This window comes from Saccostrea cucullata, unplaced genomic scaffold, assembly GCF_032062105.1.
Source record: "Saccostrea cucullata isolate Sc308-1 unplaced genomic scaffold, CSIRO_AGI_Scuc_v1 ctg1252, whole genome shotgun sequence".
NCBI lineage: Eukaryota > Metazoa > Mollusca > Bivalvia > Ostreida > Ostreidae > Saccostrea > Saccostrea cuccullata.
In genome coordinates, this window is record NW_026925150.1 from 86,173 (window position 1) to 113,874 (window position 27,702).

Here is a 27,702-nt window from a genome sequence, read left to right on the forward strand (position 1 = left end):
CTTACCTTAAAAAAACAAACAAACACGTAAATCCTATTTCGTGGGGAGGGGGGGGGGTTGCGGCTAACTTCCTTTCCCTTCCAATTTTTTCCATACAATGCCACATTTTCCTTCATATCATTATACTGTGGTAAGAAGTGGGGGGGGGGCAATCGTTCAATGGACATTTTCAATAGTAAAGGTAATGTTGGGAAAAAAGGTTGGGCCGGGGGGGGGGGGGGCAGGCCCCCCTGCCCCCCCCCCCCATTGCTACATGCCTGTAAAGAATAACATCTTTAAACTGAATGCCAAAATCCTGGATCTGCTCTTATGGTGAACATCCATGGTTCCGTATAAAGCTGTATGCAACAAAGGCAACATTGACCAAAATGAATTTGTATAGATAAATTATCAAGAAAAAAAATACAATTCGTAACAACATTCCCCGGAAAACAAAAGAAAAAAAACCCACAATATTCTTGAGTGGGTAGCGCTTGGTAAAATTTAATATTAAATACCTAATGTGTCATTCAATTCTTTTGTATGGCTAAAATTTTTATAATTAAAAAAAGGGTTTATTCCCACTTAGCCAACATTTTTGAAAAATCCTATTCCCACATAGCCAACGGGTGCGTATCATTACCGCTAAATTTTAAAAATATTCATTACCGCTACATAGTCATTACCGCTACAAAAAATCTTACAATACCGCTACATAAAAAAGTATACATTACCGCTACATTGCCTCTTTCGTTAGCCAGCCACATATGCGTGTACAGTACAACCTATAAATGCATAAGACCCGTTTCCCCTGCTCACCACGGGGAGGTGAAAGTAGGACTTTAAGCAGGATGGGTTTTTTTATGGCATTATTAAAATCAACTTTATTTCATAAAACACACACAAAAAATTTTGAAAATCAAGCACTGTTTATAGATGCAGTTCTAAGTTTTTTCAAACGTTTTTTACACTATCGCTAAAGCCTTGAAAGCCTTTTGCTTGACATATTGTTGTTTTCTAAATTTATAACCATCGATAAGTAAGCCGGCATTCCCTCAATTTGTAACAAACTTCTCAATTGTGGCCATAATGTTCAGATGAAGCTATAAAATAATTAAATTTCGACTGCTCATTCTGATTAGATAGTTAGTGAATTCTGTTGATTAAAACTCATATACCGAACCATACCTGCCTAAATCGATATGTAGCGGTAATGAGTTGTTTTCGACTGATTCAATATGTAGCGGTAATGAGTTGTTTTTGGTCGGAAAAAATGTAGCGGTAATGATCGGTCGAAAATCTGAAAAAATGTAGCGGTAATGAGTTGAAATTTTTGGCAATGGAGCGGTAATGTTGACCTCCCTAGCCAACATTTTGATTTTTACACCTGAGTGATTAATAGGCTATAGTCTGTTTTCTGGTGTGAATTACCTGAGAATTAATTCCTTTGGAAAAAAAACCAATGTAAAAATATACCAACCAGGGGTAAAATTTGACTCAAAATAAATATAAAATTAATTAAAGAAAATAAAATTAAAGTTCAATAATTTGTTAATGTAAAAAAGTAGTAAAATTTTACCAGATAATTAATTGGTTTAATTTTAATTAATAAATAGAATGTTAATATCATATATAAGTAAATATAGAATAAAATATTTTTATTTTACCACACAACATGTTTTCATTAGAAAATAAATAAAAACAAGACACTCTGAAGAAACAAGTATGTATAATCATGAAATTTTTAATTTAATTTCCGACATCTTTTGTTTTCATTTCCAGAATTTACTATTGCAGCAAGTGAAAATGGAATTTTAAAAGTATTTATTACAAAATACTGATAGTTTAAAAAAAAGCATCTACGCATATGTGCATATATGTAGCACTAAATCTAGGTAAAAGAGTTCAATAAGCATAAACTTATATAACTTTTTCACCGCACTTTTTCAACTTTAATGTTAGTGATATCCTCACACTTATGTCTAAGTCATTGATACAAAATGTAAATTTCAATTATTTATTTATGACTTTTTTTTAAGTCTTAGGATCTGTTACCAAAAGTACTAAATATTTATTTGAAAAATGTTGGAAATTAAGACAAAAAAATGTTGAAAATGAAAAATAAAAAGTTGATTGTTACAAAAAATTTCGGAAATAAAATGCATAACATAACAGTACCAATACACAAGTTAAGTTTTAGCAAATTAACTTAGTTTTCATATTTATATTTCCAGATGGAAAAGTAATGTAAGCATTTATTATTTTAGTATTTTAGGTTTACATAAGTGTTTTTAGGTATAATTTAATAAAATTCTTTAGAAAAAGAGAATTTGTTATTCATTTCATATTTTAGATATGAATTCATCTAAAAATAGTGGTAAAAATAATGAAATATTTAAAAAGTTAGTTTTAAAATATTATTTCATATATTTTTTTGGAACTATTTGATATTTATGAGTAGAAGACATTCATTTTTTTATATGAATTATTTACTATTTATTTAGCATATTGCTAAAACAGACTATAGCCTACCTGTAATTTATTTCTTTTGCTCTCTACCTGCACCCCATTCCCACTTAGCCAACATAGATTTACCTGTGTTTTACCTGTATTTTTTCAAAATGTTGGCTAAGTGGGAAGACACCAAAAAAAGAGCCTGCTGGAAAAGCTCTCAATATATAGTCCGATTAAAGCCTTATTTATTCTTGGCCAAAAACAGTTACAAACTATTTTCAGAAATCCGACTTATACTAAGAATTTTGATTTGATCTGGCTTTCGTAGATCTGTATACATTTCAAATTTTGTCAAAAATAGTAATTTGTTATAACAAATTTGTTATTCTTTTGTATGGCTAAAATTTTTATAATAAAAAAAAAGAGCCTGCTGGAAAAGCTCTCAATATATAATCCGATTAAAGCCTTATTTATTCTTGGCCAAAAAAAGTAGTTACAAACTATTTTCAGAAATCCGACTTAATTACTAAGAATTTTAATTTGATCTGGCTTTCGTAGATCTGTATACATTTCAAATTTTGTCAAAAATAGTAATTTGTTATAACAAATTCTTAATTTGTTATAACAAATTATTAAACAGTTATATCAAATTATTAATCTGTTATATCAAATTAATAATCTAGCTGTTATATCAAATTAGTAATTTGTTATAACAAATTAGTAATCTGTTATAACAAATTAGTAATTTGTTTAAACAAATCGATAATTTGTTAAAACAAATTTTAAAAAAATACTGCTGCGACCCTACCCGCTTCCTTAGGATTTTACTCATTTTAAAATCAGATTCTCTTAAAAAGATTTGTTACTTGTATGCGCGTCAACATAATTATCTTACATGTTGATGTAATTTTCTTGCATGCTGACATAATTTTCTTGCATGTTAACAAAGAAGATGGGTGAATAAGGCGGGCAGAATGCCTATACACAGTGTAGTGCAACAGATAAGAAGTGAACATTTTAATCTCAATTGAATCCAAATTTTACTTGATATTAAATCTAATATTAAAGTATACTTTATGTAAAATCTCTACAATTTACAAAAATCTCATAAAGACTGAAAATATTTGCCTATGAAAAAGCTTACACACACTAAAAAGAACAAAAACAATAATTTTCTCATACTTAAACAAAATTTTTCAATATGGTTGGGTCTTCTCTCCATTTTTTTGAAAGATGATCCTAAAAGTGTGCAATAAAAAACACATTTTTTGGTTTTCAAAAACATGGAGCGAAGATCCACTATACCTTAAAAGTACACTTTCATGACACAACATTAGCATCTTTCCGAGAAATACTGTCGTTTACTGATTTTTATTTGAAAATTAAAATAAGTACACGACTATATTATAGTCGTGTACTTATTTTAATTTTCAAATAAAAATCAGTAAACGACAATACTTCAAGTCCATTAAGTCACGGGTCATATCACAAACATGATTTAAGGGTGCCGACTATAGTTTTATTGTGTGAAAACTACAATAGCGAAACTCTTGATTTTTATACCATATATAACTTACATTAACTTCAGTGTACATGCAAAGGTTGGGGGAAATCTACCGTCCAGGTATTTTTAAGGGACCGTCTCAAAATACAGGAACATTTACTATAGGATTATATAGGAAAATGCCAATTTTTAGCACTTTAAAGCAAATTATACAAATACTACAATAGACATTTTGTTCAAACTATAATATTTGATGTGTAATACTACATTATACAATATATGTAAGAAACACAAAATTCTACCGTCTTGTTACCAGAGGGGACATCTCAAAATGCAAAAAATTAGCAAATTTTACTATATAGAGTATTACAAAATATGACGTACACAATGGATTCACATGAAAATATAATAAAAATATTAGAGATATTCTCAATTTTCTATGTTTTAAATTTCAAGCGCGTATGTTTATTACTTTTTCTTTAATAATATTTTTAATACCCCTTTCTTTAAGAGCTACAGATTATCATAACGTCAAAAACACTCTGCAACGACGTCAACCTACCTATCAATTGCAAAATCGGTTTAAAAAAATCAGTTATATCAAATTGTAATTAATTTTTATACCTATAATTTCTTAATTCTGTTTAATTTCAATAATTCAGCGAAAAAAAGTTGCATTAAAACAGTAAATACGCTTCATTTTACTATGATGCGCGAAATATTGCGCAATGGAAACTATAGTCGGCCTAACATCACCCAGATCGGTGTCACCGTGTATATCCCAGCATGCGGGGTGTATACTATGTTGTGTGCGGGGTGTATGCTTCCGAAGCGAGAGAAATGGGGTCAATATACGTTCTTTGTCCATTTTCTCAACTTACGGATATTTTTCGCCAAGAAGCATATGCCTACGGAAGGAAGCATTCTCTAAGGAGTATATGGATACCTGTGAATCCACTAGACACCTTCTAGTTTTATCAAACACCTCAACACAATTCCGAGGATCGGAGCAAGATTGACGCTATACTGTATTTATGATCAAATATCAGAACAAAGCTTTGCTTTACCGTCACTTTTATATTATTGGTAAATATATATTTACAAAATAAAAGTCTAGACGAACTCCAAAAACGGCGTTAACGGAAGTGAGAATTTCAGTCCAGAAAAGACTCCAAAAAACGAGTCCAACGCATGCGCAGTTATATAAAAAACGGTGAAAAATCGAGAAAAGTGGGCTCTTACAAAAAGTGTTTTTTCAAAAAATTGGATTACCTTACAATAATGTAAGTTCTCAGAAATGATTAATAATAAATGGTTTTAGAGAACGTATTTGTTAGAATTTTGATTTCATGTGCAAATAGTTTTTAATTTCAAGTCAAAGTTGACCAACTTCGAGGTTCAGCCAGACATCGTACAAGTAAGATACAAAATACAAATTAAACAGTCTTAATCTTATGAAAACATCTCTGTGGTTGATAATTTGTTTGTAGTGACTAAGTTAGTCATTTTAGAACTACTTTTACTGATTTTAGAAGTTTTTTTTGTAAGTAAGGAACGCTGGCGAATTTTCAGTTCGAATTTCCTCTGTCTTTCATGTCTATCGGTACGAATGAATTTCAGCATGTTTAGATCAGCAATGAGCAACTGCATTGTAAATACATCTTACCAATAATTAAAAAAGTACTGAATTGATGGTTTTAATAATAAATAAGAGTCGATTAGGTGACAGTTACATGAGAATCCATTCGGTTTCCACATTTCCTCCGAGGCTTTTTTGAAGAAAGTTCACGTTTCAAGTTAGATCAAATACAAAGAAAAATAAACGTTTGGGAATTAAATATATAATAATAAAAGGGGAAAATATGTAAAATTGAACTATGTTATATATCTGTTGTAACTGTTAAACATTGACCGAATTTTTACCTATTTGTAATATTATTTCGTCATATAATCCTGTATGACATCTGAATATTGAGAGCGTTAGTTATCACCATCGCTATATAGCTAATACATATATTTTCACATATGAATAGATATAATCATGAAACATTTTTAGAATTATAATCTATGAGTTTAAGAACTAAAAAAAAAAATCATTCTTTTAAAATTACGGTAAAAAAGTCTTCTCAAATCGAACCTGTTAATATCTCTGCTCCGCCGCCAAAATTGTGCAGTTTTTCATTTAAAAAAAATTCTATATAAGTGTCTTAGAAGTAAAATTTTAGTATCTTTATAGTGGGAATGGCATAAAGTTTAAATCAAGGGGACAATAAATTAAGTTAGAAAATTAATTCTTACCGACTTTATTGAATCCCGGTGTCGTACGTATATCCCAAATCACTATTATGCAAGAATACGGAGCGATAAACAAGTCAATAACCACTAAATAATTTAATGGGTACAATTATTTATTCAACAAAAATTAAAATCCTGTCACAGTTTACTAAATACAGCCATTATTCAGTCGTATTTGTGGAGAAAGCGAACGACAATCTATCGTTTGTTTACATCGGAAGCCATTTTGCCGCAATGCATGACGGAGCCAAAGACTTCTTTTTTGGAGTTCACGCCGTTTTTGGAGTTCGTCTAGACTGAAATAAACGTTTGTACAAATTGTCTGGAAATAAAACAGTTTGCATATAAAGATATTGACGAAAAATCAATGTTGTGTCCGGGGTGTATGCAACATGTTGTACGCGGGGTGTATACCCCATTTTTTCTTAGGATTTTGTAGTGCAATGTATCAATGGAAATATTATGTTCACACAGCTTTCAAAGCGACAGATGGTGTTGATAAAAGACCTTAACACTAATGTCGAACAAAGAGTAATTTCTATAAACTTACTGAAATAAAAAACAAATCAACTAAATTTAAAAAAGAATGAAAAAAAACCCGATCATTTTCAAACATAAAAGCGTTAGATGTGCAAGGAGCGATTGTTATCTGACTAAATGCTACATTGTAGATGGTGCAATGATCTAAATCTATCTAAATCATCTCTCCAAAGGGTCCTTCGCCCCCCCCCCCCCTTTCCCCAATCCCTGTATTGAGGACACTTTGCCCTTCTTTGGCTCGTTTTAATCTAAATATTTCGCCTGTTAAAAATAATAGAAACTCTACATGAATAGTGTATTATGAATAAATCGTTTTATTTTGTTTCTTCAACATTGATGTTATCAATTCATGTATTCTTAAGCATTTATGACAGTGATGTAGAATCCTTTTGAAAGGGGGGGGGGGTACCTGATAAAAAAAAAACCCTTGACATAAGTTGACTTATTATAAAAGGGGGGGGGGGGGCTTATCGAAACTCAGACTCATATTTCAGATGGGGTTGTAGGTCCCATCTTTTTTCAGTACCAATTCTCCTTTTTTTACTTAAGCATACTACATAACCATTTTTTGACTGTGCTGCAACAAAAAGGGGGGAGGGGGGGGAGGTGGCAACTTGATTTTCGATGAACATTTTCTGTAGTGAAAATTTGTGACTGGAACAGAAAGGGGGGTGATACTACGTGTCTGTATGATACATGTATATTAATTTTCCTTTCAATTTTCGCAATATGTGGACTCATTTTTCCTTATCTGAAAAGATTTCATATTTTACAAATCATAATAAACATGTAAAGCCGGCTATAAAATGCACATTTGTAATAAGGGACGACAATTTTCCGAGGGCATGCACAATTGCATCTTCGCTAGTTGAGGGTTTCCGATCCTATACCTACTATGCAACAGAGTAGGTATCGGATCGGAAACCTTTAACTTGCGAAGATGGCACAATTGAAAAAAAAAATGATTTTGGTACAATAACAATTTTACGTTGACGTGTAATTAATATTAATTATGTTCACCTTCCTACGTAGTAAAGTTAAACCCCCCCCCCCCAAAAAAAAAGACCCAAGACACAAACACACACTCCTCGGGCCCATTCCTAGAAAGTATGTACTCAATAAAATACATTGCCTCAATATAAAACAAATAGTTTACTGCCAAATATGGGCTCATGGGGGCAAAGTACACAACATATAAATACTACATGAATGAGAACATTTTTTCTGGTGTTTATGACATTACAAAAAGCTAAATATTTCAAGCTCATTTTAAAAGTATTGAAAAAAGTTAAACAGAAATTATGAGGAAATGTTAAATGTTCAAAATGCTGCATGTGTGAAGCATTTATTAAGGAAGGATCTGAATAAGGTGCCTTTAAATCGAAAGAAGGGATGAATTGTTGGTCATCACATCATACAGTTAAACAAAGTACCCTGTACATTTACTTCCATGTGCATGCAAAGCCAAAAGTACGATGAACCTGTATGAATTTTATTTCCAGTAAATCAAATTCATGAACCTGAAGTTGTGCTATAACAAAACTGATGAATAATTTAAAAAATAAATAGAACTTTTACAAAAGTCAATTGTTAACAATTTTTTAATGACATTTCAGACAATGATACTATAGAGTAAGAAGAGGGGTATACACCCCGCGTACAACATGTTGCATACACCCCGGACACAACATTGATTTTTCGTCAATATCTTTATATACGAACTGTTTTATTTACAGACAATTTGTACAAACCTTTATATTGTTAACATGTATTTAACAATAATTTAAAAGTGACGACAAAGCAAAGCTTTGCTCTGATATTTGATCATAAACACAGTGTAGCGTCAATCTTGCTCCGATCCTCGGAATTGTGTTGAGGTGTTTGATAAAACTAGAAGGTGTCTAGTGGATTCACAGGCATCCATATACTTCTTAGACAATGCTTCCTTCCGTACGCATATGCTTTCTGGCGAAAGATTTCCGTACGTTTAGAAAATGGACAAAGAACGTACATTGACCCCATTTCTCTCGCTTCGGAAGCATACACCCCGCGCACAACATAGTATACACCCCGCATGTTGGGATCTACACGGGGGTGTAGCATAGTGCTTAATGCGTTCGTCTCAAAGCAGTATGCTATTGATACGTCGGATTTTTATTGTTAGGGTTCGAATCCCACGAATACCATCTAATAATTTTATGAAAGAATTTTTTTACGAGATTTTTTTTCTCTCAGATAAGTTTTTTCCCTTCATAATTTCAAAAATTTCAATAATTAGAAGTTGATTTAAATAATCAATGCACATATTTAATATGATTTCTTAATATTTGACGCTAGAGGCATTCTGCCCGCCTTGTTCGCCCATCTTCTTTATCTTGTGTGTAGGGGGCGGAAATATGCCAACATAAACGGTTTCTTTTATGGAAGTTATTCAATTAGTTCTCGAACTTTTGGATCAACCCTCGTATAGTTTATTTTGTTCCATACTTTATTCGGATTAAAATATTGGAGGGAAAACATCAAAAATGTAAAATTTGGATTAAGAGACAAATTCCAATGCAAAAAGGTCATATTCAATGTACCCAGGTAGCGCCAAAAGAAGCATATTGACACTCATATTTGATTTGATTTTCAATAAATCTATGTGAGCGGAAACTTACACGCTTAAGACTTGAAATATCAGGAACCAATCTTGTTAAAAAGCCTTGAAGAATACATTGTAGCTCCTTTAAATCAAAGTACTCAGAAGTACTAAAAGCCGGGCTCATTTACGGGGTAATGAACAAAGACCGTGGTGACAGTTTAAAATCAAGTTCAGACGTTTAGAAGATACGTTACACACAAAAATATCTCAATGAAATGTATAGTATTAAAAAGTTTTAACAGCGTAAAATATTTATCACATGTATCGTTTCGGGCTTTTATATACAAACAGAAGTAAATAAACACCGAAGCAGGAACGACTATGCTCTGATGTGTCCTCAGCAGGGAGTTTTGCATAAAGTCATTAATGATGTTCCCTGCATTTGTATTAGCCTGATAATGATTGTACACCTTTATTTATAGAATATGAAGCAGACAGGGATACCTAGTGAAAACCTTTCGCACCTTTTGAATTGCTTTGTAAAATATTAGTCAAAGGAGTCAGGAAAAATATTAAACAATTTATTATTTTGATAAAAATATTCGATTTACTAGTACTATTTCTTAAGGTGTTTGAATGGATTTTGTTTTCTCAACAGCGCCTGGGCGTACGTACTATATTTATACTCGTAAACTCAATTTGGCGGTGAAGAAGCAGCATTTTCTGTTGCTCACCGTCGCAATCAATCGGATCACCTCGCCCTTTTCCGTCGCACGCTTGCGTCGCAATAGCCGGGCATTGCTTTACGAGCAATGAGCCCGGCTAAAAATGATTAGAAGTCGGGCTCGATATACAAAAGATTAGCATATTCAAGGAGCAAATTCGGGCGGTGTAGCATTGTTTTCCATTGTTTTGTTAATTTTTATTGTTGTCGTTAATGATGTTTGGCTTTGCTGTGTTTCATACCTTCTTGTGATGGTGGAAGCTCTAGCTTTTTATTTTTACCAATTGGAAAAAGTGCATTTAATCTCAAATCTGTTTTTGAGAGGGTTAACTGTTTTAACATTTTTCCCCTAGCTGAGCACTAAAATCATTCATTAGCTGTTCATCATTGCAAACAGATATGAATATTTTAAGGAATAAGATGCGGATATATGTCAAAGAGACAGAAAATATTTTGAAAAACCCGAAAGGCGTAAACGAGGTAACCAATGCCGTCGATGAATTTTACAAAATTACTCTTGGGTACGAACAAACCGTTAGCTCCAAATTCCAAGATGTCCACTTTATTCGTGAAGTTTTCCTCACAGAATTTTACCCAACAGTGCTTAAAATCTTCATTGACACATTACAAGTGGAATGGTTTACAAGTCCTGAACATAAACGTGTGTCAGAACTGTTTGATAAGGTGTTTTTGGACGGTTATCCAGTTGGTGCCTTTACTGTGCTGATGAGGAGTGTAGATAATTTAGAGTAAGTTCTACATGGTTCAAGTATAAAATACCCTAAAATATCACTTAAATGAGAAGACCTTTGTCAAATTGACTGTTGTATACAGTAGCTGATTAAGTAGAGCTCTTGCCTGGTGATCAAATTAAGGTCATTGGTTCAAGTCCTTGCTGCAAGTACTAACCTATTTTCTTTGTAAATTACATACATGTAGCAGCCGTTCCAATTCCAAAAAATGGCTCAGCATCTTTGAAAAGAAAGTTGTTGGTCTTTCGGATTAGACCTTGAAAACAATTTAGCTACATGTCAAGGCAGGTGCTGGTACTAGTACACTGTACTAGCAATTGCTAATGATAGAATGACCCTTAAGGACAAATAGGCTGCAATTTAGCCATTTGATTTCCTTTCACTGGTTTCGTATTAGGATAATCTTGAAATTCTTGATGAGGAAATTTGATAAGAATATCCCTCTTCCCTCTCAATCCATCTCTAGTTTATAATTTTTAATTGTATGATTTATGAATAGCAATATCTGCAATGTATTTATGTTTCTCATATTTTACAGACTGGGTTTCAGACTAAATAAGTGTGTATCTCTTCTGGAAAAGTTCCTGGATAACAGTGGATTATTCCAGATAATGATGACAGCCTGTAAGTCGACTCCGGATAGGAGTCTGGATTTTATGTGGGAGGATCTCATAAGTTTGCTGGCCACACTTCCAGACAAGACAGCTAATAAACTACAGCTCCAGAACAGGTGACTCAGTGTATTTCTATTTCCAAATGATATACTGTAAACATATTACATTTGGCTGTGTATTCTGTTTAGGCTTTTGGTGAAGATAAACTCCTGCTAATTCCATTTCAATGCTAAATGCCTTGCACACATTAACAAAAAAATGCACTATAAATCAGATCTATGCTAATATTCAAATATCTATTTCCACCAAATATCGTACACTCTTGCTATAATTCATTTACAGTATGACGGAATTAGGTCATTTGATCTGTAATGTGTTTTTACAATGTACTGGTATCTGGTTATGGTGGAGATTTTACTCTTGATCTGTATTCTCTGAGTTGACATTTAACATAGAAAGTCCAAATCACTGTCTGTATCCAATTGTATTGTCACAAAATAATACCATGTGTGTACATGTATTCTCAAACACTAAATCTCTATACAATAAAACATGTTTATAACTAAGTACCAGGAACAGAAGTTTCAGCTTTGTTACAATTGGGAAATTTGTTATATTCATTAAGTGTAAGAGCTACGAGGAATATCTGAAATCATTTTGCTATAGCTTCAGTTCATTGTAAGCATTTTTACTTATGACTATAAACTGTGTTTTACTGTATACATCTGTGTTTGTAATAAATTCTTTTCATCTTTTTCAGTGAGAAGTTTTATCCTCAGCAATACATTCCTCTGCTGTGCAATGAGGTCATGCAAGTGTTGAAAATCATGCACCAGAAACTGAAAAATAACAATGACATACACTTAGAATTCGTTAGCAGGGTGATCGGCAAGGTCTGCATCTCAGGTCACGCAGGTATGTACTTGTAATGCATGTCAATTAAGAAACAGAACAAAAAAAATTATTTTCAAAAAGCATGGCAAATACAAAAATATTCCTTTAGAAAGATTAAAGTTAATGTTCATAACAATTAAAAGTCCTAAGGCTACATATTGCTAAGAATTTGAATTAATTTTTTATTTATTCAATAAAAACCTGTAAACTTTGTGATTTCTGAACTGAATATGTTGTCAGAGGTAAATCTTTATTCTAGGGCTGTGCAATATTACCGGTATATCGGTATATTGCGGTATTATCCACCATCATAATATATCGCGATATGAAAATCAGATACCGGTATTTCACGATATTTATAAAAATATATAAAAACCTCCTTTATTGTAGAAACTGCTGAAATAATATTTGTAACTTCCCCAGGCCTTTTAAATCTATTAAAAAAAATACTTCGTCAGTTTGAGAGGCAGATAGAGAGAAAAGAGAGAGAGAGAGAGGAAGCTTTTCATTCACTGTCGTAATTTTAAATATCTTACTTTAAAATAAAATAAATAATTAGTAAAAGACTTTTAAATAAAATAATTAAGAAAGAAAATATATATAATGCCTTTCCTGATCGTATGTCATAATGTGAAATTAGGTCAGGTCAGACCAAAACACCAAACGCCCGAAAATAGGACACAATTTCTTTCTGGCTTTAATTTTATTCTGTGACCACATAAAATTTCAATATAGTATGAATTGTTTGAATCATTAAGTTACATTTTATGCTATTTCAATAAAACAACCCCTCCCCCCCCAAAAAAAAGATAAACATATAAAGAATATACTTTTTTTCAATGTGAAAAATACATCAAATGAGTACATTTTGTTTTAATTTTTACCTGGTTTTTAATTAAAAGTTATTATAATTATGTGTGCGATTAATGTCTTATCCCCCGCCTCCTTTAAAATTTATAGATAATTTCAAATAGTCTTTGAACTTGACAGCATTTTAAACTCTCTGCACATATTTATTAATGATAATTAATCTACAATATATCGCAATATATTGCAATATTCAACGTAAAATATTGCAATATATCGCAATATGGTTTTCACTCGCAATACCCAACTCTACTTTATTCCCTTCCTGTTAACAGTAATTTTGTGGAATTCCCTTGTCCCCCCTCTGGAGCGAGGCGTGCGGGAGGATTACATCTGGAGCAGGATAACAGAGAGGATCATTACAGGGGTACCGGACCGGTGTCTAGAGTGTACCCTCACCGCCTTACTGACACGGCTTACTTGGTAAGATAAAAGTAATGCTGGAAAAAAAGACATTTATAGTGTTTTCCATTGTGTTTGTTATTAGAAATTTTTTTAACATGATTAACAAGCTCCTTTTCTTTTTCTGTATAAATTTTGATATTAATTTCTTCAAGCCCATCATGGTTGAAATAAATGAAAAACCAGCATTGTCAGACTGTAATTATTTCTACAAAAAAAAATAATTGCATCACCCCCCCCCCCTTCCCCCTGCATTGTTTTGAAAAAAAAAGGAATAATAAAATAAAATGAATACAAAAAAAAAACAAAAACAAAACAAACTTGACAAAACTAATGCACAAACAAGAACATGAATTGTTTTAAACATGTGCAAAATTACATTTGTACCAACATGACCAATTTTATTATCCTTTGTCAAAAATCTTCTACCCACTTAGGTATGGATTGGTGGAGAAGTTTATTGGAGGGAGTGTTACCACAAAACAGAAGATCAAATACCTACTGTGTACTAAACTGGTGTTTCACAGGCACTCCCAGGATGTAGGTATTCTGAATGACTTGATACATATACATGTACATGTATGTTATTAGCTCACCTGAGCTGAAAGCTCAAGTGAGCTTTTCTGATCACCCGGTGTCCGTCGTCCGTCCGTCCGTCTGTCCAGCCGTCCGTCCGTCCGTCTGTAAACTTTTCACATTTTCAACTTCTTCTCAAGAACCACTGGGCCAATTTTAACTAAACTTTGTACAAAGCATCCTTGGGTAATGGGGAATTTAAATTGTTAAAATCAAGGGCCAAGACCCATTCCAAGGGGAGATAATCAAGAAAATACAAAAATAGGGTGGGGTCATTAAAAAATCTTCTTCTCAAGAACCACTGGGCCAGAAAAGCTGAAATTTATATGGAAGCATCCTAGGGTAGTGTAGATATTAAATTGTTAAAATCATGACCCCCGGGGGTAGGGCGGGGCCACAATAGGGAATCCAAGTTTTACATAGAAATATATAGAACAAATCTTTAAAAATCTTCTTCTCAAGAACCACTAGGCCAGGAAAGCTGAAACTTATGTGGAAGCATCCTTGGGTAGTGTAGATATTAAATTGTTAAAATCATGACCCCCGAGGTTAGGGCGGGGCCACAATAGGGAATCCAAGTTTTACATAGAAATATATAGAACAAATCTTTGAAAATCTTCTTCTCAAGAACCACTTGGCCAGGAAAGCTGAAACTTATGTGGGAGCATCCTTTGGTAGTGTTAATATTAAATTGTTAAAATCATGACCCCCGGGTAAGGGCGGGGCCACAATAGGGAATCCAAGTTTTACATAGAGATTTATTGAACAAATCTTTTAAAATCTTCTTTTCAAGAACCACTAGGCCAGGAAAGCTGAAACTTATGTGGAAGCATCCTTGAGTAGTGTAGATATTAAATTGTTAAAATCATGACCCTCGGGCGTAGGGCGGGGCCACAATGGGGAATCCAAGTTTTACATAGAAATATATATAGAACAAATCTTTTAAAAAGATCTGCATCACCCAAGTTACTCAGGTGAGCGATGTGGCCCATGGGCCTCTTGTGTTTTTGCATACTAGGTACTAGAGAGAATTGCATTAGTACATACATGCTAACATGAGAAGTATTTTTATGAAAAAAAAATTGATATGAAGTAATGTATATTTTCTCAATATCTTCATAAAATTTCCGATCATCCAATCCTTTCACAATGTATGTTTTCTTTTGATCAACATCTTTATGTTACTGTTATATTATTCTGCACACATCAGTAAAAAGAAGGTAATGATTCAGAAAATTTCACATTTCAGATACTTTTACTTCAAAATATAATTGGATACCTAGGTTTATCTCACACAAGGAAGTCTCTGCTTATAAAGGTAAAGTGTACACCCTATATATATCTTCCTTAGTGTGCATGTATTTCTTTCTTTTTTTTTTTACACTATCTTGTATGGCAAGCAAGTGCATGTAAACTCAGATAAGGAATTTTTTCTTTGGATTTTTATTTGCCTTTTTATGATTGTTAGATGTTGAAGGAACTTTATTAATAAATTTGTTTTATCTGTCTTAGTTGTTGAGGGAATTTCTGTTTTGTCTTTGTTAGCCATTGACATGATTGAGGGAGCTTCTATATTTTTTTTTACCCTTGTTAGATGTTGATAAGGACCTGTGTTTATTTTTAGATGTTGAGGGATTTCTCTCTATTTGCTTATAATTAGATGTTGAGGGATTTCTCTCTATTTGGTTATAATAAGATGTTGAGGGATTTCTCTCTATTTGGTTATTTTTAGATGTTGAGGGATTTCTCTCTATTTAGATATTTTTTTGATGTTGAGGGATTTCTATCTATTTGGTTATTTTTAGATGTTGAGGGAGCTTCTCTCTATTTAGATATTTTTTTGATGTTGAGGGATTTCTCTCTATTTGGTTATTTTTAGATGTTGAGGGATTTCTCTCTATTTAGATATTTTTTTGGTGTTGAGGGATTTCTATCTATTTGGTTATTTTTAGATGTTGAGGGAGCTTCTCTCTGTTTGGGGTGACAGCAGTGCCCTGAAGCACACCTCTGTGGAGCAGCATCTGTACATCACAAAGGCTCTATTTATAGGACTGGGATTCCTCAAAGAATCAGACAAGGCAGAAATCAGAGAGGGTAAGTACTGATAGGGGAATCATGGTTAATGTGTACATGCAAGGACAGCAAGCAAATATGTGTGTTTTTGAAGGAATTTAATCTGACACTGTGACAGTTTCTCCAGACATTATCCATTTTGATATGTAATTGTAAAAGTAAATTTTATTTTTAAAGTTTGGGGTATTCAGTCTTAGTTAATCCAAAGAACAGGAGGCAGGTAGGGCTGTTCATGAAACTTTTTATCTCACAATCTAATTAAAATCAGCTTTCTTAGATCCGCACCATATTCACTCTGATTGCATACGTAAGAAGCAGAGTGGATACGGCGCGGATCTAAGAAGTCTGAGTTTAATTAGATTGTATTGACACACTACTCAAAACCTTACTGTTATAGGAAATTTTATAAATACCTGTATAATTGTTGAACATGTATGTTTTAGAGATTTGATAATCCTCTTGTAAGAAATGAAGTTCTTTTTTTTGGTGACAGATTTTATCCAGCTACTGATGCCTGGTATACAATGTCACATTGCAAGTTCTGATCACAGAGTTCGGAAAGTTGGCATGACTCTAGCCGAGACCATGTCAGCTGTTCTAGATCCCAAAGGTCAACAACTAAAGTTTGAGGTAAGAAGTAAAAATAATCATAAAGGACAAATAATCATTTTTTTTAGGCCAACACCAGTGATTATTCAGTTTATAATAATCAGTTATGATTTATTGATAAAGGAAATTGGTATAACATATCTAGTTTTTTCCTTAAACAGAAATGTTGCACTACCCCAACCAGAATAGATTAATACACTGTACATGTAATTTATTTATCAATTGTCACATTGAAAACATCTTCCTCAAACTTTCACTTTCACAAGTCAACTTAGAAAATATTTTATATCAATGTTTAAACATGTATAGTAAAACTCTGTGCACAAGAAAATTTGAATTGAAAATTTTTTTATTGTTTAAAAGTACATGTGTATTACAATTTTGTATACTTATTCAATATGTAAGTAATTGAAATAAACTGATCAAAATTATGCCATTGGCTGCTGTGCATATGTAAATGCATATATAACTATGTAAACAAATATCTGAATAGTTTCAAATTGGTTTATGATTGTACATTGTATGCTGTTTATTTCAGTTTCCCAGAGATGAGGAAGTAGAATACTTGGTTTCCTTGACAACACCACCACAAGATCCTGGGCTACAGGGTGTTACAAAGTTAGTGTCTCTCAATTGACAGAAAAATTATCATGCTGTAAATAATTCAAAAACAATTTCAATTTGGATATAAGAAAGTTAAGAGAATATATCAATGTTGTTTAGTTGGACATAGGACTGCAAGGTTTGATTTGGTTATGTACTGTTTTTAACAAGTTTAAGTATAATTTTTTATACTCTCTGAAAATTTATTCTGAAAGCTAGGTGTAATTTTCACATTGTGAAAAAGAGCAGGTTAATTTTTACAGAGTTAAATTATTAGTTACATGACTTTAGTTTTTTTCTTCATATCATTACAGTGGGATGAGTGATGTACATATTACTCCAGCAACGAGTCAAGAAGACGTTCTATCAGAGAGTAGAAATGAAGAAAGGGAGACTAATCTACAGATTGACCCAGATTTAGATAGGTTTGTCCTTATTTTTATACCAAGATATTGATTTAAAGATTTTATTTTTATGACAATATTTTTATCATTGATATTATGTTATTAAACATGTACATGTAATATCTATATGCTCTTTCAATCTATGTATAAAATTCGATTATAATTTTGCATGTTTTTCTTTTTAAAAAACACTGTAACAGTTGCTCTGTATCCTTATTTGATGGAGCTAATATGGACTAAAACAATGGTTTGCATTTTATTATGTATAGTATTATATTCTGTTTATTAAGATGAATATTGATATTTTTCAGTGATGATGATCTAGTGCCATACGATATGTCTAACGACAAAAAGTTGACAAAGACCAAACAGCCTAAATACATCAGAGACTGCATGGAAGGTATTTTAGAAACTCCCCACCCCCTCCATTTTCCACTCATAATGTAATTTTAAACATTATTTGCAGAGTATGCTCTTTGAAATTTGAATTTTATAAGTTCTTTGAATTTCATTTTTTTATTTGTAGGATTAATCAGTGTTGATGATCCAGAAAGATTAGAAGTGTGTCTAGGTGTCACAGAAGCTTTGATCCGGAGGAATCCAGATGGGCTCTTGGAAGTAAGCCATTTGTTATTAAAGTCTTTATTCTAAATTAGTCAAGATATTTCATCCATTTTTAAAATTTCACATTTATTATTTACTTTTCAAATGTTTTAAGAGAAAAAATATTAGTTTGGTAAAAAAGAAAATATCTTTCTTTTTAAAAATACATTGAAGCATCAAGTTTAACACTTTATATCCTATGTAGATTGGTATTCCAACCTATTTAGAACAGTACTCTTTGGCCTTCATAGACTGGTTCTTTTTGACCTACTTAGACTGATACTCTTTGACCTACTTAGACTGGTACTCTTTGACCTACTTAGACTGGTACTCTTTGACTGGTACAATATACTCTTTGACCTACTTAGACTGGTACTCTTTGACCTACGTAGACTGGTGCAATTTGATAAGTTTTTTTGACATGGTGCACTTTGCTATCACCTGGCAAGAACTTTTTTTCTTAACACGTTATTAAAAATAGTGCTTATGTACATTGACAAGTTGGCGATATCCATTGTTAATTTTAAACTGCTAATAACAAAAATCTCACACATACACGTTGTTTTAACTTTAAATCAACAGAGGTTACGAAAAATGAGAAAATAAACAATTAAAACAGAGAGAAAACAACAACAAACGTGCACTACATTTGCATAAAAACAGCTCGTACTATGAATTACTCGGTTTTGTAGGTTCAAATCATACCACGGTGGCCCGTAAAATTTACGTGAACATTTCATGTATATAACATTTGTTATATATTGTGCCATTTATATTGGGAAAAAGTTAAAAACAAGGTAATTATTTATAAAAGTGCACTGTGAAGAAAACTGATATCAAATTATATAATATTATTCAATAATCATTTGTAAGTTGAATTTGTAACAAAGTGATCTTGCTATAGTCAAAGAATAAAAATTTGAATACAATTTAAATCAATTATGATTCAATTTAAATATCAATGAATTAAAACCGATATATCTTTAAAAAAAATGTTTTTCCTCTCCTGATCGATTGGCTAAATTTCAGAGCCATGGCTCAAATTTTTTAACCTCAAAGAAACGTTAAATATTTTTTAAATTCTTATTACTGGATTATTTCATTCCCTTAACATAGATGTTGAATTTCTCCTAAAAAAAAGTTTTATAATCTCAATGCTTGTGTATTTATTTTGTATTTAAATGTTTCAGGTATCCACCACAGATTTGACTCACACACTGGTGGTTTTGCACCAGAGCAGGTAATTATTTCTGTGGAGAAAACTATTATTGACAAGCAGTGTATTTTGCATAGTTTGTAAAAGAAAATCTTTGTGGTTAAAGTTGAACAAAACGATGCTACTATCATGAAAATCGAATAGTTTTATTCTTAAGTGAAATTATGAGTAGAAAGGTTGAGGGATGTAAACAGTCCATCTAACATTCTATTTCCCTTTTAAGCAGTTAAGCATTTTAGCATTCACAACCTGTTCACAATGTGCCATGTCCCTGTATACAGTCATATAGTATATTTTTTATTCAAGTGTATTTGACCACAGTTTTTTTCTGAGACTGACTTATCATGTGCATGTGTAATCATTAAATTATGTAATTTCTGTATTTTGTAATTTTCTTTTTATCATCAGCAATTCTACAGTTTTATAGAATTGTACATGATAATAATATTAATTTATAATATGCAGATGTATTACATTTTAATCTTTGGCAAACCTAATTAATATCTATCATTAATAGGTCTTAGGAGCAGCAGCCCAGGAGCTTTCTCAACCCTCAGAATCTCAGCCAATAGAAAAAGAGAAACCGTCCAATAAAATTACGGCACTGGATTCAGAGGATTCTGCTGAGGGCTGGAGAGAAATCGTCAAACAGAGGATAGAGAGTAAGACTAGGAGATTTGGGAGAGGATCCAGAAAAGAGGTGGTGACTACTAAAAATAAGTTTTCTCCTGTGGCAGGCTGCTTCTTTTACCCGCTCATGGCCAACTATGACAGGTAGAGATTTTGTTGTTGTTATCAGTTTTTTGCATCTTGTGTATTTATTCATTGAGAAGTATATGTGATTTATCAACAAAAACAAATGTTGGAATTTATTGTATAGAAGTTGTTGTCTAAAGTTATGTATTTATAATTTAATTTTATTTGTATTCTCGCCTCTCATTGGTTGATTTCCAAAAAGGAACGCATAACATTTTGTATAATCTTCATTAAAGTGACACAAATTAAACTACACAGTTGTAATCATCATATCCATGCAATCCCATTATTTTTTAATGAAATCTGGAAAATTCAGATTTAATAGCTCTATCTTTAAAAACACTTCTCTCTACCTCATTAAACACACATCATGGCTGCTAAATTTTGTATGTAACCTCAAAAAGCTTCAAATCACTTCCGTTACTACGGTAGGTGCGGTAAATTTATACTTGTAAAAAGCAACACAATTTTACACCGAAAGTTGCTTAATTACTAGTATAATTTTAAAATTAAATTATAAGGAATGACTTTGATTTGATGGCCATATTATCTTGTATAATCTGGTTGTGTATACACTAGGAGTCAGTTTACGCTTTATAATCCGCAAAGCGTTATTTTTTTAATGAAATCCTTCAATTCAGGTGTAAGGACCTTGTTCAAATTTTAGGCATGATTATTTCATTTGGTAAAGTCATATGTACAAATTTTGTATGAACTTCAAAAAGTGACAAAAAATTCAGCACCTGTAGGTGCAAAATTTATACTTGTTCATAGATCATTTGATGTATCTCTTTTATTTGTTGCTTGAATTTATAGGAAAGAGAATACCTTTGATTTGATGGGAGAGGACAGCCTTGTATTAGGCAGGCTTGTGTATACACTAGGAGTCATTATCTATGCTGCCATTAACACCCCAGTGAGTCAGCAATATTACATTATTCAATTTGATGTTCAGCTTTTCAAATTTTAGGCATGTTTTTACATTTGGTAAAGTCATATGTACCAGGCATTTTTTAAATACAGATCTTTTTTGTTTTTAAATTCAGAAAACATAATAGAATATTTATTTTGTTTATTGTTTACTTTTGCAGGCAGTTAAACAAATGGCTGACAGATTGCTGGAGTTTTTGTGGGTCATTAGATTCCATAGTGATGTGTGAGTATAGTGTTTACTTTTATAGGCTGTGGAAAGGAAATACTTGTATTTATTTATTATAAATGTAACAGTCATTAGTTGGTGAAATACCAAGTCTCAAAAAGGACTCAAACCCAGGGCCTCTGGCATACCTTGCCAGCTCTTTAACCAACTGAGCTTTCTAAGAGATTTATCATGGAAGATACAGATTTACTGATACTAAAGGCATCAATTCTTTTGATATTTCAGGAGTGTTCGCCATGCTGTTTTGTTTGCTGTTTCCATGGTGATTCTATCTGTACCAGGACATATTTTACTGACAGACCTACAAAGTGAAATAATGGAGACCAAACACTGGCTGGAGGGTAAATTAACGGACTCTGAAAAATTAAAGAGAATGTTTTTGTTTTTTAAAATTTAAAAAATCATCTTGAATTAGAATTTTAATGATATTCATGTTTGTAAATGTCCAGAAACCTGCATGAAGATTTTCTTTTCCAATGCTTTTTTTAAAAATATCATTTTTGCATGGAATGAACAGAGTTTAGGTAGATTTAACATTTTAAGATAAGGAAGTTAGGGCTACATGGACATCAGGCAAGGGGGCTACATGGACATCAGCCAAGATAGCTCTGTGGTAAAGCACAGGGGCCTTGGGATTTTTTTTCCCAGATCAGCAACATATTATTTTTATTCGATCCTTCATTCCTAGCACAAAGGGATTATCATACTAAAAAGATTTTCTTGCAGATGTTGTGGAGAAAGATGTCAATGCTGAATCTAAGAAGATGGCCATACAGAGCCTTGTTCTCTTGGAAAATGTCATCAAACAGGTCGAGATCAGTTTCTTATTAAATAAAACAGTAAAATTAAGAAAAAAATGTTTTTTTGAAAACGTGAGGATCGAGGTCTTAAAAATTTTATCATTATTGTTCTTTTTCATCCTATCTGAAAGTGAAAGGAAGTTGTTAAACAAATGTCTTTGTCATTGAGTTCACAGTTGCATGAAAGTTAATCAATATAGATTACTTAAGAAATAAGATGACATTTTTAGAGTTTTATTGGGATGTGACATGAAGTCGGTCACGTGATCAAATTCTATAATGCCCGAAAGGCATTATTATAGTAGATTTGATCACGTACCGCCTTCATGTCACATCCCAATGAAACTCTAAAAATGATATCTTATTTCTTATACTTATATTTTACTTTTTTTCGTGGTACAAGGAAAATAGGCGTTATTTGGCCATTGTTATAGAAATGCAACATAACGTAACTACAGCATCATATGACGTCACAGTCAAGACTTTTTAATAGTCTCGTGCGGTTTGCCCAACTGGATGTCATTAAAAATTGAATGTCAATTTAATTTATATTGTCATATAAGGAAGGAATTTAACAAAGGTAAATATATGTACATGTATCGGGCCTCAATAGCTCAGTGGTTAGAGTGCTGGCATGGTACACCAGAGGCCCTGGGTTCAAGTCCCGGTTGAGACTTGACTTTTCACCACCTGTGACATCTTGAAATTTTTTTTTTACATATGATTGCCTTTCCTTATTTGTGTCATGCATTGTATATTTATTCTTATAAGAATGATTTTTTTGTAGGAATTTACCAAAGGGGCTGACCTGACTTGAAGGAAATGAAATCATTGAGATATTTGCAACTATGCAACTAACACTTGACAGTTATTTAATAGCTTCCAAGTGCAGCACTGGGCCAAAGAGCAAGAGGATTTCGAAGAATCAGTAATATAGTCACATGAAATAACAAACCTTGACACAAAGTACTTCTCTCAACACTCAATTTAACAAAAGTTTGTAAAACTGATGAAGTATGGATTGGCTCTAAATGGAACTGATCTTTGTATTACAGAAAAAAAATTTAGTAGAAATAAAGTTTATTATTTCTTAGTCAATTGTTACAAGTTTGTAAAACTTATGCGATAGTAAAGTCCGTGGGTTTGGTCTGTAAACTATTTTTCAAAATGCTACTCCTCCTACAATTTTAGTCTGATTTCAATATTACTTGGCACACAAGTAGACTACACTAAGATACATAGAATAGTGCATCGGTTTTTAATTTCGATGAACGGTGTTGCCATGGTTACTAAAAATAGAATTTTCTATGAAATTCCTTAAAAACGCTACTCCTTCTACAGTTTTGGTCTGATTTCAATATTACTTGGCACACAAGTAGACTACACTAAGATACATAGAATAGTGCATTGGTTTTTAATTTCGATGAACAGTGTTGCCATGGTTACTAAAAATAGAATTTTCTGTGAAATTCCTTTAAATCGCTACTCCTTCCACAGTGTTGATCTGATTTCAATATAACTTGGTACACAAGTAGACTACACTAAGATACATAGAATAGTGCATCGGTTTTTGATTTCAGTAAACGGTGTTGCCATGGTTACTAAAAGTAGAATTTTCTGTGAAATTCCTTAAAAACGCTACTCCTTCTACAGTTTTGGTCTGATTTCAATATTACTTGGCACACAAGTAGACTACACTAAGATACATAGAACAGTGCATCGGTTTTTAATTTCGATGAACAGTGTTGCCATGGTTACTAAAAATAGAATTTTCTGTGAAATTCCTCTAAAACGCTACTCCTTCTACAGTGTTGATCTGATTTCAATATAACTTGGTACACAAGTAGACTACACTAAGATACATAGAATAGTGCATCGTTTTTTGATTTTAGTAAACGGTGTTGCCATGGTTACTAAAAATAGAATACTCTGTGAAATTCATTTAAAACGCTACTCCTTCTACAGTTTTGGTCTGATTTCATTATAACTTGGCACACAAGTAGACTACACTAAGATACATAGAATAGTGCATCAGTATTTGATTTCGATGAATGGTGTTGCCATGGTTACTAAAAATAGAATTTTCTGTGAAATTCCTTTAAAACGCTACTCCTTCTACAGTATCAGTTTGATTTCAAAATAAGTTGGCACACAAGTAGACTACACAAAGAAACATAAAATAGTGCAATGGTTTTTGATAAATACAAACCAGTAGAGCTACAATCTCGACAGAGACTTCTGGTTTTCTCTACATGCTAATTTATGCATTCTGATTTTGATTATTTGAAACTGAACTTTAATGGTATCTTGAACACCATAGATGCCTGAATGTCAAAGTAAGCAATAACAACTTATTCTTCATGTATTTTACATTTGATGTCTCAAATCTTTGGATATTTCATAACAAAGGTTTTCTCTCAATCCCATAAAATTTGAGATAACTAGTTTTTAAATCTTAATTTACATTGAATTACCAAATTAATAGTGAGTATAGCGAAGCACTGCACTAACTTTAAGAGAGAGGAAACAATAAAGAGTGCAGCTATGGTTTTAAAAAGGTCTCTTACAGTACTTGGCTGTCACACGTTTTTCTATCATTGATAGCAAACTAGTAAAGTTCATTTGACTCTTAAAGAGATATAAGGCTTTCCAAATATTGACAAGGATGCTTACAAAATGAAGCTGAACACCACAGTTGCAACCATTATTGAAATACCACCACTATTGATATAATTATTTCAAAAGTGGTTGAGGGTGCATTTCAATAACAAACATAGGTTGCAATGACTATTGAAATAAAGATTCCAATAATGGTTGAGATTTCATTTCAATAACAAACATGTTTTATATTTTCTCCTATTCCTTATTTACATGTACATGACTTTATGTATAAGATTTGGTCTATTTGGATTCAGGCTTCTGTGTAATAAAATAAAAGCATTGTCTTTAATAAGAAAATCTTCACTGTTTAAAACTTTGGTAACAAGATGAGTTTGTAAAACACTGATACCCTCGTATAGCAGCTTGCTATGGAGAGGGTTGAATTCTCTCAAATGTATGACAAACACCAAAGGTCAAGGTTAAAAGGTCAGAAATGTTGGTAACCAAAGGTAGGTCTTGTTTCATGGAATACACCGGTCCTGACTGTGTAATAATTCATACGAAACAGAAAAATAAGCCACTCAAAAACTTCAATGATCTTTAATAAATTGATAAATTAATTATGATCAACAAGGAAAGAAATCCATCAAAGAGTGTACGTTATATACAGATAAAATAATTTTATCCAAAACAGTTCTGAGAGTATTAAATAAAATTACATGTACATAAAATTACATGTAATGTATATATAGTAAACCATCAAGCACTGGGCAGAATATGTAGATGATGTATCACAGTATCATTTTATAAGGCGGACAAATTAGAAAATAGACATGTCATATATGTGTTCATAAGTATATGAAGTAGGAAATTAAGAATGTGAAAGACAAAAGTTATTCAAAATAAAACAAATACAGATATAAAATTATTTTGCTATATAAAGGGCATAAACAATTAATTAAGGTACAATTTATCACAGTTTTAAACAAATTTCTTTTAAAAATTATTGTGGAGGACACAGACTGAGGTTCATAATGGAAAGAAAAGTCTTTGTGTGTTTGATGTATACATTGTACAATCATGTAGACATTGAGCATATGAAACCTTAAACATAACACCAAGTATTTAAAGAACATTGCATATAAAATGGAAAATTTAGAAAGGTAATTGTGATGCATATTCTCCTTAAAAAATATATCAACTTTTCATATACATAAGTTAATGTATTTTCAAATGAAGGAAAAAAATTACCCTTTTGTAGAAGAATTTTTCAGGTTATTGTACAGCAATTAATAATTGAAAAGGTAAAGAAGAAAATCTAACACACTACAAAATAGCTACTCATTGATTTGTGTACATAATGTATGCTACAATGGCTAACAAACTTCTCTTGTCATATGGTAAAATTGCACAAATGATTTGCATACAATGTATTTGTAATGAATTGTCACTTCAATCATAATGCAAAACAGAGCATTTCGAATCTGAGTTAAGTCCACTCCCTAGGAACCTAGATGAGTCAGATCCTCTCCTTTGAATCCCATACATAGCCTAGTTATTTTTACCCACAATTCCATTGGCTGTGTTGAAGAGGTTGATAGGACTGTTACCGTCAGTGATCAAAACACTCTCCATTCCAAGAGCTTTCAACAGATTTACCTGTATTAAAAATAAAAGGAAATTGTCAAAATGGGATATCATATTCAACGTATAATACAGCTGCTGAACTTTGCCAACTCTCAAATTCCAAATACCACGGATATGTCAAAGTGATTTGAAAGTCTGTATCATTTTTTCAAAAATTGAAGTATTTTACCCCAAATATCTAAAATCCTTGAATCATTTTTTTTTCTCTTGATCTAATAAAATTTGCACGGGGTAACAAGAACATTAATTTTAAATTTATTTATATAATGAGTTTCCATAAGTACATGTATTTACATTAATTTTGTATCTTCATGTAATAACGTTGCATAAATTCATGTATTTGAATACAAGTTGGGATATGAAAAACCTCTCCATACCTGATAAGCTTTGGATTGCAATCGCAATGGCCATTTTAGCATGAATCGACATGTACTTCGATCCTCAAGAAAATGTGTAGAAAATGATAAGAACAAAATAACCGCAGTGTTGTAAAAAAGAAAACACAGCACTGCTATTTTTACAGACTTAGCATATTACAATAATAATGCCTTTCTCTCTCTTGATCTATTCATTCATAACCCTTTACATTTGATTCCTTGCCTGAAAAATGTGAAGTCCTCAACAAAATGAAGAAGAAAAAAAAAAATGATGTGAAAATAACTGTGTTGTACACCAGGTGATAAAACAAATTATAAATGTTAACTACACAGTTTCTAAAGTATTAATTACAAAACTCAATATTGGCCATTTTTTTTCTTTGTGGACCTAACTCACAGATTCCTGAGCAGCTAGCTGTGCATTGTGTTCAATTTCTGCTGCCTCTGCTCTCAATCTGGCAGCTGGAAATGGAAAATAAAAAAAAGGGAATTTATTCATGTAAACAGATGCCGTTTTCAAAATATGATTTTTGTAGAAATTTTAAGCCTTAACAGCAACATCTTTTGGGTTCCCTTTTCCATGTTTTAAAATCAGTTGTGCTTAAGGGTGGTTTTATGCCCATGTTCCAAGGTCAACCTACATGGTAACTGATATCACTCACCTCTCCT

The 27,702-nt window shown here is 32.2% G+C and overlaps 2 protein-coding genes across 2 annotated transcripts in view; one reads left to right on the forward strand and one right to left on the reverse strand.

Annotated features, from left to right (window-relative positions):
* Window positions 1-27,702, reverse strand: part of LOC134268197 (major vault protein-like) — a 126,091-nt gene that overhangs the window by 84,563 nt on the left and 13,826 nt on the right. The window contains exon 22 of the mRNA XM_062750387.1: window positions 27,434-27,495. Coding sequence (XP_062606371.1) covers window positions 27,434-27,495 — 62 coding nt within the window. The remainder of the gene's footprint in view (window positions 1-27,433; window positions 27,496-27,702) is intronic.
* On the forward strand, window positions 10,326-23,473 carry LOC134268196 (telomere length regulation protein TEL2 homolog). The gene is made up of 18 exons (XM_062750385.1): window positions 10,326-10,829; window positions 11,371-11,562; window positions 12,207-12,361; window positions 13,483-13,630; window positions 14,047-14,149; window positions 15,435-15,503; window positions 16,138-16,279; window positions 16,752-16,888; window positions 17,406-17,485; window positions 17,785-17,895; window positions 18,186-18,274; window positions 18,401-18,492; window positions 20,211-20,467; window positions 21,266-21,365; window positions 21,541-21,605; window positions 21,834-21,949; window positions 22,335-22,417; window positions 23,196-23,473. Exons 1-18 carry the CDS (start codon window positions 10,480-10,482, stop codon window positions 23,223-23,225), a joined length of 2,319 nt encoding a protein of 772 aa, XP_062606369.1. The 5' UTR covers window positions 10,326-10,479; the 3' UTR covers window positions 23,226-23,473.

Excerpts from the sequence above, each read along its gene's own strand:
- LOC134268196 (XM_062750385.1), top strand. The coding sequence starts at position 10,480 with ATGAATATTTTAAGGAATAAGATGCGGATATATGTCAAAGAGACAGAA. Across the intron at positions 18,493-20,210 it reads ATCCAGATGGGCTCTTGGAA|GTCTTAGGAGCAGCAGCCCA; the intron begins GTAAGCCATTTG and ends TATCATTAATAG. Across the intron at positions 21,606-21,833 it reads ATTAGATTCCATAGTGATGT|GAGTGTTCGCCATGCTGTTT; the intron begins GTGAGTATAGTG and ends TTGATATTTCAG.